General features: G+C 44.1%; 1 protein-coding gene and 1 pseudogene across 1 annotated transcript; one reads left to right on the plus strand and one right to left on the minus strand.

Annotated features, from left to right (window-relative positions):
- Positions 1-3,541: 3,541 nt before the first annotated feature.
- On the minus strand, positions 3,542-4,936 carry LOC105720856 (eukaryotic translation initiation factor 3 subunit F-like; annotated as a pseudogene).
- Positions 4,937-10,676: 5,740 nt separating this feature from the next.
- Positions 10,677-11,614, plus strand: LOC105714436 (olfactory receptor 1A2). Its single transcript, XM_012448393.2, is given in 2 exon segments — positions 10,677-11,301; positions 11,304-11,614. Coding segments are annotated over 2 exon segments (936 nt in total).
- Positions 11,615-13,593: the final 1,979 nt, after the last annotated feature.

Below are 13,593 nucleotides of genomic sequence, written 5' to 3' on the forward strand. Positions count from 1 at the left end.
TGAGAAGGCCCTCAGTAGCTGAATGTTGTTACCAGGAAGAAAACATTCATTGTTGGATGTCATTGTATCTGTGTCTTGGGAACCTACGTCCTAGAAACTGGAACATAAGCTGAACACGGCAAGTGAAAATAGAGCAAATGGGATGGTGTGACCTGAAACATATCTAGAAGAAAACATAATTCAACAAAAGTTGTTTCAGTATCCAGCACTGCAGAATCTGCTAGAAGATTTTAGAGGCTTGTCCAACAATTACATAACTAGTTCAGGTGTTAGTAAATAACAGCTAATGTTTACTAAGTGCTAAGTATAGGCCAGGCTCAGTTTAAAAACTTTTCACGTATTAATTAATTTGGTGCTCATAATAACTTTATGAGGATGTTGTCACTATCACTATTTTTATTTTACAGATGAGTATATAAGTTAATAACTGTGCACGTCAGTTTCAGCTGACATGCACAGAGCCAGGATTGAAGACTAGCCAGGGCTCATAGTGTTCACCATTGCCCTACACAAAAACATAGTGACCTCTCTGCCAGTGGAGGTATTCAGTCATAGTATCATGAACATTTATCAAAGCCATTATAAAAGTGAGAGGCACATGGAGTGGACTAGACATATAGGCCCTTTTCATCTCTGAAACTCTAAAAAATTAAAATACCTGCCTTTAGTAAGCTTAATTTTAAAAGTATAGGTCAGGCATGGTGGCTCACACCTGTAGTCCCAGCACTTTCGGAGGCCAAGGTGGGTGGATCATGAGATCAAGAGATTGAGACCATCCTGGCCAATATGGTAAAACCCCATCTCTACTAAAAACACAAAAATTAGCTGGGCATGGTGGCACGTGCCTGTAGTCCCAGCTACTAGGGAGGCTGAGGCAGGAGAATTGCTTGAACCCAGGAGGCAGAGGTCGCAGTGAGCCAAGATTGTACCATTGCACTCTTGGTGACAGAGTGAGACTCTATCTAAAAAAAAAAGAGAGAGAGAAAGAAAAGAAAAAAGGAAAAAGAAAAGAAACAAATTATACCACAAATATATTTTCTTTTAAAATTTGGAAGTTTTGTTCTTACAATTAATCCCTTGGGAATTATTTTTCTGCATTTTTAAAATAAATGGGTATCCAGTTGTTCCAGCAGTCAGCTAAATAGTCAGTTCATCCTTTCTCTGCCTACAGTATTATAAACCAACTCATGTCATATACCAATGTCTAATAAATTGCTTGGTCTGTTCTGAGCTCTCTAGTCTGTTACATAGACTTAATTTCCAGTTCCTACAGAACTACTCAAATGCTTGCACTACTACAGTAATTTTTTTTTTTTTTTTTTTGACAGAATCTTGCTCTGTTGCCCAGGCTGGAGTGCAGTGGCACGATCTCGGTTCACTGCAACTCCACCTCCTGAGTTCAAGTGATTCTCCTGTCTCAGCCTCCTGAGTAGCTGAGATTACAGGTGCCCACCACCACACCTAGCTAATTTTTGTATTTTTAGCAGAGACAGGAGTTCACCATGTTGGCTACGCTGGTCTTGAACTCCTGACCTTAGGTGACCTGGCCACCTCAGACTCCCAAAGTGCTGGGATTACAGGTGTGAACCACCACGCCTGGCCAGTAATTCATTTTTAAAAAAATATGTACACTTAATTTTTTTTGCATTTTTAAGTCCTTCCCATTTTTTAATTGATATGTAATAGCCATACGGGTACATGTAATATTTTGATACCTGTATACAATGTATAATGCTATAATTGGGGTAACTGATATATTCATTGTCTTAAACATTTGGCATTTGTGTTGAAAACATTGTATTCTTCTCTTCTGAGCTATTTTGAAATAATACATTATTGTTAACTCTACTTTCCCTACTGTACTATTGAATACTAAAACTTATTTCTGAGAACAAAGCAACTCATTTTAATACCTGAAAAAGTAATTTTTTTCTCCTCATGCTTTTCCTCAAATGGACTTAGACTTCTTGGCTCTTTATTCGTCTACATCAATTTTAGGATCAGTTTGGTAAGTTCCATGTTTAAAATAAACCTGTGGTATGTTGATTAGATTGTACCAAATTGATAAATTAACTGGGGAAGAATTGACATTTTTACCAATTGAGTTTTTCCATCACCAATGCTTTTATCTCCACATTTTTAGCTATTCCATTTTTCTCCTTAAGTTTTGTAATATTTGATAATAGTCTTGGGCTTCTTATGTTAGAATTATTCTAGATTCCCTAAAATTTCTGTTGCTTTATGAATGGGGATTTTTTTCAAATTATATTTCTAAGTTATTTTTACCTACAGACAGAAACAGCATTGATTATTTTAAATAATGATTTATATCTAACAAACTTTCTGAAATCTCTTAGTGTATCTATTAATTCTCTTATTTGTAGACAACCACATTTTCTGTGAATTGTCTCTATTTCCTTTCCAATTCTCATAGGGCAAATTTTTCTTACAATGATCCTTTCAAATATAGGACAATATTTTAAGTGTTTAAGTAGACAACTCAAGTTAAGCTTCCTGCTTCTGAAGAACTGTGACACATCTCCTGTACCAAAGGGGCATTAATAGCACAGACTCAATCCTTGAGAGCCAAATTCCTGTTCAAAACCCCAAAGGACCAATACAGCATCAGTTATAGCCTAAAATCCCTGCTCTGAGTTTTCTCTTAGGCTTAGCTACATTTTTAAAAAAATATTTATAATTTATCTAGAATATTTATGGGGTTTTTTTTTGAAACAGAGTTTCACTTTTGTTACCCAGGCTGGAGTGTAATGGTGTGATCTTGGCTCACTGCAACCTCTGCCTCCCAGGTTCAAGCAATTCTCTTGCCTCAGCCTCCCGAGTAGCTGGGATTGCAGGCACGCAACACCACACCCAGCTAATTTTATATTTTTAGTAGATATGGGGTTTCTCCATGTTGGTCAGGCTGGTCTTGAACTCTTGACTTCAGATGATTCACCTGCCTCAGCCTCCCAAAGTGCTGGGATTACAGGTGCCACTGTGCCCAGCTAGAATGTTTATGTTTTAATAGAAACAGGATCTGTCAACATGAGTTTGCTATGCCATGTTGCCCAGAGTTCTGCTCTGAAATCTTACACTTCTGTATCATACGAGCTAACATTTCTGAGCCCTCCAAAACTCCTGATCCCCTTGAAACCTGAGGTGTTATGATTCTGTGTGAAGATGAGAAAGGGCATTTCAAAATAGAAAACCAGTTACTTTAGGTGCAAAGATGAAAGAGCACCTCATATTTAGGGATAAGATCATTAGACCTGCATCCCCAGGGCTTAGCTTGTAATCCATATGTATACTATATGAGACACCAGGAATTGATGATTGACTTAATTATAGATCAGATTAGCTATTGAGCATAAGTCATTTTTTTTTTTTTTTTTTTTTTAAATTTACAAAAGGTAGCCTATGTTTATTAGAGTCACGGGCAGTTGACTGTGTCAGCGTGACTCAAGACCACAAAAAACCCATTTCTCCTTCACTTCTGAGTCCTGGGGTTGAGACCTAGACCGGCAGGTATACTGCCCGGGGCCCATTCACAGGTTTACAAGTTTCTCATTGAGGGCAATCTGTGACTGTGTGAGGTTGACCAGGTAGGTCACCATCAGCAGGTCATTGAGGTAGCTGTTGAGCATGGTCTCAAAGTCATCAGGAACTATTTTGGGTACTTGGTTAACCAGGTTCATCAGGAATCGGCCCACAGTATTGTCAGCTGACACCTTTCCAGACAGTACATCCTCTGCGTATTGCAACACCGTGCTCAGGGCATCCTGGATGCTTGCTGATGCCCCTCCTACTTGCTGCAAGTCACTTGAGAGTCCAATCACTCGGTTGGGACTAAAGCAGGTCTTCATGATCAGGTCAACTCCAATTCGTTCAGTGTCATAGTATGCGTATTTCACTGTCAGAGATGTGAACATCACTCCCATGGTCCTCCCGGGGACACCCATTAAAGTGCTGACATAGGCTTTGATGCTCATGCGGCCGTTCTGGAGGCTTGTGTCCACAGTGAGGTGGGTGGGGTTCGTGGCTCAGCACAGAGTGCTCTGTGATGTCATGGCCTGTAGCGTACCAGCCCAGGATGAGCTCATTTGGAGAAACTGGTTTTTTTTTTTTTTTTTTTTTTTGAGACAGAGTTTCGCTCTTGTTACCCAGGCTGGAGTGCAATGGCGCGATCTCGGCTCACCACAACCTCCGCCTCCTGGGTTCGGGCAATTCTCCTGCTTCTGCCTCCCAAGTAGCTGGGATTACAGGCACGCGCGACCATGCCCAGCTAATTTTTTGTATTTTTAGTAGAGACGGGTTTCACCATGTTGACCAGGATGGTCTCGATCTCTTGACTTCGTGATCCATCCGCCTCGGCCTCCCAAAGTGCTGGGATTACAGGCGTGAGCCACCGCGCCCGGCCTGGAGAAACTGTTTTATGCAGTTCATACATGTTCTTAGCAAATTCCATGTCAACAGCCACTTCATCTTCTGACTCATTGTGTGGCTCTGAAAAGCAGTTGGTGACCTCCACTGAGTGTTCGTCGACCGTTCCCAGCAGGGTCCCGATAACTGGGGCAGCACCCTCGTTGCGTCGCTCGTAGCTGTCCACAATGGAGGCCAAAATGACTGGGTGCAGCCTGACCACGCGGCCGCCGGGGAAGGGCCCTGGGAGAGCGGGACCAGGCAGCGCGAACGCTGGGGTCTGCGCCGGAGCTTGCGCTGAGGCCGAGGTCTGGCCAGGAGCCGCAGCCGTAGCCGCTGCTGCCGCAGGGTCTGGGGATGAGGCTGGAGTCCCAGCGGAAGGCGGAGCCGCAGCTGGTGCTGGCGTGGGCGCTGCGGCTGGGACTGAGGTTGGGGCCGAGACTGGGGCCGCCGCCGGGGCGGGAGCTGGAATGGCAGGAGGAGCACTTGCTGATACCGCCGGCGTGGCCATCTTGTCGAGAAAGCTGAGCGTGAGTCTTTTAAGAAAAAATTATTGAATTACTTGGGTGCGTTACATCACACAGAACGGAGATTACCAGCTCCGGACCCAGTGAGGGGCTGTCGCTGCCAATGCCCCGGCCCCAGCACGGGACACGCCTGCCAAGCCCACCGGATGGAGGGGCCCTCCCTGGACTCGCGCCAGCCTCCCAGCCTCCGCCCAGGGACCCCTGCCTTCCCCAGGCCACCTGCTCTGCCATCAACACTCATCTCAGAAGCCCCTTTTCCCAAAGGGGCTGGTCTTCAAGAAGTCTCCTCTCTTTGCCCCTGAAGTCAGTTTCAGGGGAAGGAGATGAAAACTTTCCCTCTAGAGGTTACAGCCTTTTATGCTGTTGAGCTCCCAGGTACTAAGAAGCTTGGCCAATGCTTGCCAGACAGCCAGCTGCAGGTGGCATCTGCCACCAAGGAAGCGCCAGCGTCACTGGGCCAGCCAGTGCGTCATCTTGTTGCCATTTTGTTGAACGTGATGGGTTTATGGGTGTTCCTGGAACTTGTCTTTGTGAGTTCATTGCTGTTTGTGTTACCTTCACCATCCCCACGCCCCATGGCACTCAGGCAGCACTTAGTGAGGACAGCCCTCACCCTTGTCTTCCTCCTGGCAGTACATGCAGGGGGCTGTTTACACATCGGTGCCGGGACCTGGCGCTCTCGGGGGCCACTGCAGCATCTGCCTGCTCCCTGGAGGTCCCTGTTCTGGACTCACAGACCTCACCTGTGGCGCCTTCTCAGGGCCAGCCTGGGTCACAAGGCGCTGTCATTCAGCCAGATCAGTATTAACCCAGCAGGGGAGGTGGGATTCCGCGAGAGACGCCGGCCTCAGACTTCTTCCCGCTGAGCGTCCAGAGAGCAGGGCCGTGTGTCACCCACATCTGCGCTTGGTCACCACCCTCCCCACCCTATGTGTGTTCATGTCATAGTTACATTAAATTCCATTCATTGAGAAAAATAAAATAAAATAAAATAAATATTTGCTCAATTTGGGGTATTTATGATGCAGCAATAAATAACAAATACCCTTACCTTCCAGGGTTATTATAAGAATTAAGAGTTAATACACATCAAACTACAACCAAACTTGCTGAGACTAGAGGCTCAAGAAAGGGCAGACAGGGCCAGGCACAGTGGCTTACACCTGTAATCCCAGCACTTTGGGAGACCAAGGCGGGCGGATCACCTGAGGTCAGGAGTTCAAGACCAGACTGGCCAACATGGTGACACCCTGTCTCTACTAAAAATACAAAAATTAGCCAGGCGTGGTGGTGGATGCCTGTAATCCCAGCTACTCAAGAGGCTGAGGCAGGAGAATCACTTGAACCTGAGAGCTGGAGGCTGCAGTGAGCCAAGGTCGTGCCACTGCACTCTGGCCTGGGTGACAGAGCAAGACCCTGTCTCAAAAATAAATAAAAACAAATAAAAGGAAAGACTGACCGAAACCTCAGAAGGAGGAGGCACTGAGTGGGGAGTGGTTGGCTGGGTCCAGGCCAGGTGGGGTCCTGCTCCTAATGTGGATGGGTCTGGGAGACCAAATATGCAAATGGACAATGGCCAGACCACATATTAAAAAAAAAAAAAAAAGGTTTGGGGGCAGAATTCTGCCCCCAAACCTGAAGCAACAGCCCAGAAAGTCAAGGAACAACCCTGCAGCAATCAGCCCCGAATGGCAGGAGTGGATGGTAACTGACAGCTTCCCTAATTCTGTCCCCACTTCCAATGCAGGACAAACCGGAGAAAGCCAAATATGCTCTGCTAACCAATTACTTAGGATGCCCCTCTTCTAATTAGCCCACCTGTAGCCTTCCTGCACCAACAGCGCGTACCTGGGTGTACCTGAAGCTTTCCTCTTTTTCCACTATAAAGCCTTCCCCCTCTGCCTGCCTTTGAGTCTCCATGAAAAGCAAGTGATGTTGGCTGACTCCCTTATGTAGCAAGCTGTGAATAAATAACCGTTGCTTGCTCTTAAAAAAAAAAAAATTGCCAGATTGCCAGGAGAAGACAGATTACGCAGCACGGGGGGGTGGCGACGTCCCACTGGGAAGCTGCTGTGACTTGGGCCTGGCTTTTCAGATTCAGGAGACCTGGATGATCCTGCTGTGGAAGTCGAGGAGGGTGAGCTGTTGCTGGTGACACTCCCAGGAGCCATGAGACTGACCGATGCAGCTGGCAGACCCCTCACCCGGGTGTCTTTTTTGTTGTTGTTGTTGTTGTCCTTTTCCATCTTTCCCCAAGTGGCTTTTCCTCGCAAAATGCCTGACATGACACCAGAGGGGAACCTGGGAGCAGGGGGCACCCCGAGGGGCAGCCCAGGGACTTAAATACAAGCTAGAGGGCAGGGCACAGGTGGGACAGGCAAGAGACAGCATGAGGGGCATGGCTTCTCAGGGGGACCAAAGACCTGCCTTCCTGCAGGAAGCAGCTATGCCAGAGGACAGGGGATAGGATCCTGGGTGCAGAGGGGGTAAGCAGAGAGGCCCCCCCAACCCTGGGTGGAACCCACATTCCCCAGAGGACAAGTAGCGGCAGGGGTTGAGGGCCTGCCCTGGCAGGCTCCAGGGACAGAGGGGAAAGTGAGCCAGATGTGCTGCCTCGGGGAAAGCGAGGAGGTGCTGGCAGAGTGAGGGTTAAGGCTGGTGCCCAGCCTCTGGCTCAGTGGGCCTTCCGCCTCTGCCTAACGTGGGGACAAAGGGGCACAGTGGGCAGGCAGCACATGGGCCTGACTCTGGCAGGGCAGAGGGTGGATTATAGTAACAAATACATCAGAAAATGTTTGGGCCGGGTATGATGGCTCACGCCTGTAATCTCAGAACTTTGGGAGGCCAAGGTGGGCGGATCACAAGGTCGAGAGTTTGAGACCAGCCTGGTCAATATGGTGAAACCCCATCTCTACTAAAAATACAAAAATTAGCCAAGCGTGGTGGCACATACCTGTAGTTCCAGCTACTTGGGAGGCTGAGGCAGGCGAATCGCTTGAACCCAGGAGGCAGATGTTGCAGTGAGCTGAGATCACACCACTGCACTCCAGCCTGGGTGACAAAGTGAGACTCTGCCTCAAAAAAAAAAAAAAAAAGAAAAAGAAAAAGAAAAGAAAATGTTTAAAACAAATAAAAGTAATTGTTTAGCAAATAAGAATTTCTTTTTCTTTTTCTTTTTTGTTTTGAGACGGAGTTTCGCTCTTGTTACCCAGGCTGGAGTGCAATGGCACAATCTCGACTCACCGCAACCTCTGCCCCCTGGGTTCAGGCAATTCTCCTGCCTCAGCCTCCTGAGTAGCTGGGATTACAGGCACGCGCCACCACACCCAGCTAATTTTTTGTATTTTTAGTAGAGACGGGGTTATTTTTTTTTAATAGTCATAGTGGGTCCTCTTGGTCGTGAGTGGCTCTCCTGGATGTGGAGAACTAGGGACGTAGGTTCATTTCACCATGAAATTCCATCATCACATTCAGCTTCTTCACCATTTGCATCCAGTTGGCACAAGGAGAGAAAGGGTATGGAGGAGCCCAGAACCGTAACCCACGAGTAGAACTCTGTTGGTAGAATGCAGATACCTTACTACACCTCATTGCAAGGGAGGCTGGGAAATGCAGTCTAACTGAGTATCCGAGAAGAATACATCAGCGCAGACTTAGGTGAGCAGCTAGTAGTCTCTGCAACAATTAATGTGATCTCAAAATGCAAGATGGATTAAAGAAGGAGCGGTAGTGAAGCAGTTAAGGGACTACTATAATATTTAAGTTAAAAGATGATGGTCTAAATTAGTGAGGGAAAGTAGACAGAAAATGTGAGTTATGTAAGAATTTTTTCAAATGAAGATTCAACAAGGTCAGATGTACAGGTGGAAGATAAAATGGATGAGTATTTCTGGGCGAATCCCACATGTGGAGAACCATGAAGTAAACCTGGGTTCAACTCAATAATAATTGAGTGCAAATTAATTGGTACACAAAATGAATAATATTTTACAAAAATCTATTTGGAAGACAAGCAAGTTATGATTTTTCTCTTCAAAAAAATCTTCCACACTACTTAGTTTGTAAGTGCAAACTGTGGGGTTTGGTCAGACATGTTAGCAGGATGACCGAATATGGAAATGTGGGAAAAAGAGATCAAGACCACTGATACAGACGTGAGAGTTTACTAAGGAATAGCTGAATCCACTGTGGACTTGGATTACTACAAAACAAAATAAGGAAAACAAAGAAGAGAAGACAGCTGTGGATTGAGTTTGTCCTCACCAAAACTCGTGTTGAAATGTGATCCCCAACGTGGGAGGTGCTGGGAAGTGTTTGAGTCATGGGGGTGGATCCCTCATGAGTGATTTGATGCTGTTCTCATGGTAGTAAGTGAGTTCTCATTCTCTTGAGACTGGATTAGTTTTCAAGGGAATGTTCCTGCAAGGGTGGGTTGTGATAAAGCCGATACACTTATCGGGTATTCTCTCTTCCCCTGTGTCCGCTACCTTTTCACCTTTTCTGACAGGTTATAATGCAGCACAAAAGCTCTTGACAGAAGCTAAGGCCATGCTCTTGAACTTCCCAGCCTGCAGAGCCATGAGATAATTAAACCTCCTTTCTGTATAAATTACCCAGTCTCAAGTATTCTGTTATAGCAACACAAAATGAACAAAGACAAGGGCCAATGAAGAAAGCACTGTGATTATGTATAGTTAAGGTGAGCTTATTTTTCTAGGACCTAATGCCAGTTGCTTTTCTGCTTTAGAATCTTCTGATGACAGTGTAGACACCTCTTACTTCCTGGGCTCTGGGATCACTCCTAGACTGGTTGGAGGAACAACTTTAAATTGTTCACTGCACTCCTTGTGTGATACATCCTTTGCACTGGAGTATTTTTTTTTTTTAACAAGGACTCCAAAGGCTATTCTTTTATTACCATGTGTAATAAAATTATTGTGTGAGTCTAGCTTCCCAATTAAATTATAAGGTCCTTGAGAACAGATACTGTGTCTTATATGTTAAATAAGTGGATGAATAATATATTTTCACATGTTATTTCTCCACACAGTCAAAAAAAATCTGAGACTTGAAACATGAAATAAATTATTTGTTATGTGATTAAATTTATAGATATTGGGTTTGGTGGCTCACATCTGTAATCCCAGCAATTTGGGAGGCCAAAGTGGGGTGATGATGAGGTCAAGAGATCAAGACCATTCTGGCCAACATGGTGAAACCCATCTCTATTAAAAATACAAAAATTAGCTGGGCGTGGTGGTGCCTGCCTGTAGTCCCAGATACTCAGGAGGCTGAGAGAGGAGAATTGCTTGAACCCAGAAGGCGGAGGTTGCAGTGAGCCAAGATGGCACCACAGCACTCCAGCCTAGTGACAAAGCGAGACTCCATATAAAAAAAATTATAGATATTAAGGTGGTGGTGCTAAATTTGGAAGGATAACCATCATTACTTCACAGATTATTTACTTCTTAGACATAAGCATCCAGGAGGTGAATGACAATTAATCCCATTGATCAACAGAGATTTTACTCAAACGTGCTGGCTATATTTATGCATGTAAAAACCAGGTATAGCCATAGCTAATCAAAAGTGGTGGATATGTTTGACAGCAGGTGAATTTGTAAAATAAAATAAAATAAATTTTAAGTGGTAGATAAGGAAGACCATAACACATGTTGCTAACTGCACTAATAATTCTGGATTCCTCTCCCCATTCATGCTGAAGAAGCCATGAAGAAAGAAAATCAGTCCTCTAACGTGGATTTCATTCTCCTGGGAGTTACTGGTCGGCAAGAAGAGAATCAAGTCTTGTTTGTGACCTTTTTGTGCATTTACCCCGTCGCCTTGGCTGGAAATCTGCTCATGATCTTGGCCATTCATGCTGACATTTGCCTTCACAACCCCATGTATTTTTTCCTTGCCAACCTCTCCTTGGTTGACATCTTCTTCTCATCCATAACCATCCCTAAGATGCTGGTCAGCCATCTTTTGGGCAGCAAATCCATCTCTTTTGGGGGATGCCTAACGCAGATGTATTTCATGATAGCCTTGGGGAACACAGACAGCTATATTTTGGCTGCGATGGCATATGATCGAGCTGTGGCCATCAGCCGTCCACTTCACTACACAACAATTATGAGTCCACGGTCTTGTGTCCTGCTAGTTGTTGGGTCTTGGGTGATTGGAAATGCCAATGCTCTCCTCCACACTCTCCTCACAGCTAGTCTGTCCTTCTGTGGAAACCAGGAAGTGGCCAATTTCTACTGCGACATTATGCCTCTGCTGAAGTTGTCCTGTTCTGACATCCACTTTAATGTGAAGATGATGTACCTAGGGGTTGGCGTTTTCTCTGTGCCATTCTATGCATCATTGTCTCCTATGTTCAGGTCTTCTCCACAGTCTTCCAAGTTCCATCCACCAAGAGTGTATTCAAAGCCTTCTCCACCTGTGGATCGCACCTCACAGTTGTTTTTTTATATTATGGTACAGCAATGGGCATGTATTTCCACCCTCTGACCAGTTACAGCCCAAAAGATGCAGTGATGACTGTGATGTACGTGGCAGTGACCCCAGCATTAAATCCTTTCATCTATAGTCTGAGAAATCAGGACATGAAGGTTGCCCTGCAGAAACTCTTCAGCAAGAGAATCTCCTCAGAACCACTGTGAGATTATACATTGGATAATGCAATGACCAATTGGGATACAGTTGGAAATCCAGCTCCAATATCATTGCCCTTCAAGAAACTCCTTTTGTTCTTTCGAACCAGAAATTCCTCTACCAGAAATCTTGTAACAGATGTGATATTTTATTGAAATTATTACTTTGTACAAATTTCCACTCTTTTTTTTTTTTTTTTTTTTTTTGACAGCATGGCAGCCCAAGAATATAAGGTTCACGTTCCAGCTAGCAGAAAATTACTAGCAGAGTAGAACTGAAAATGTCTGAGTCTCAGCTTCCACATCTACATATTAGGAAAAATAGTATCTGCCTGACTCTCTGACACAGGGTGTGTATATCAAAATGACTCATGCTTTGAAGGTTACAAATTACTATTCTAATGTAATTTTTACTGGACGTTCATGTCTAGCCACCCTTACTATATACTTGTACTCTGGTGGCAGAAGCTGTGTTGACACATCACTTACTTTTTTAGTATTTTGATCATATAAAATATTGGTGGAACTCAATGGTGGAAACCAGGAAAATGTATAAAAATAGTCTCTGAAATATAATCTTAATTGATTAAACATAATCTAAATGATTAAACATAATCGAACTACATATTATTTACTCATGCATTATAGAGCTTGCACGTCTGTTAGGGTCAGTTAAGATCCGTGCAGAAAAAAGAAATCACACTTGCTATATTTATGCCAAGAGGATTTGATACAGAGAATTGGCTACATAGAGTATCCTGAAAGAGACTAAGTAGTGAAAGGCAGGTGCTGATGCCACCTGCAGATTACTAACCGCATGAAGAAGACACCTGAGGTAGAACTAGGGAAATAAAAAAGGCAAATGTGGTGTTACCAAAACCAAGGCCCATCAAGGAGGGGTGACCACGCATTTGATGCTCAGGTCTCTGAGCACAGCTGCCAGAGAGCCTGCACCTGGTCCACATCTGGGGATCTGAGACCTCAGCAATAGTGGTGACATTTTAGGTTTTTTTGGTTGGTGCGGTTTATATTCGCCTTTGCTATTGAGCATGGAAATACTAAGAAGCACCCCAGACATCACTGTCATCATGAGCTTCATCGCCTCTCACCGTGTCTTTGATAACTGGGGTCAGTCGCTCCAGCCAATAGAGAAATCCTTTTTTCCTGAATGACCCACGGAGCCATGCTACAATTTGGTAAATCTTAGCAACACAATATTAAGCTTAAAAAATGTAAATCCCAAAAGATTATTAATGCTTTTTATGTGATTATGAACAACTAAAATTACAAAAAGTGTGCTTTCCTGGAATATACATAAATGCCATTAAAGTGCACGAAAAACAAAAGAAGATGATGAGCATAGGATCAGGATGAGAGAAAATTCAAGAGGAGAGACTAAGGGAATGGAAATGGGATAGCATATGGTTAGATTTCAGTTACTACTAAAGTTGCAATTTTCAGGTTGGGTGATGGGTCATTGGGTATTCATGACAGTCTGATAGACAGATGGATGTATAGATAGGTAGACTGATTAAATAAAAGCTCTTCATGATGCAGTAATGAGAGGATGAGACTTTGTCTTGAATCAATGATTAGTAAGAGGGCAATAAGGAAGGGGCAGGTAGTGGTTAGACCAGGAGTGAAATTGGGCAGCCCTTAGAACAATCTTAGGACGAGACAGTGAAGACATAGACGAGGGACGAGCTAGAGAGGTAATATGGAAATAGAAAAAACAGGATATAGTATTTTTATGATAATAGTAAAGGTATATCTTTAAGATTTTGAGGTCGAGCCACTAAAAAGAAAAAAAGAATGGCTTTAGTGGAAATAGTGAACAAGAGTACTGTGAAAAATTTAAGAAAAACTAAAATTGAGAGTAAGATGACAGAGGAGGAAGTTGCAGACCTTCCCCTAACCCACAAATACATCAATTTAGACACAATTCGTGGATAAATTTCCTTTGTGAGAAATCCTAACACTAACTGAAA

This window comes from Aotus nancymaae, unplaced genomic scaffold, assembly GCF_030222135.1.
Source record: "Aotus nancymaae isolate 86718 unplaced genomic scaffold, 86718_ANA_hifiasm-v0.15.2.pri h1tg000018l, whole genome shotgun sequence".
Classification (NCBI taxonomy): Eukaryota; Metazoa; Chordata; class Mammalia; order Primates; family Aotidae; genus Aotus; species Aotus nancymaae.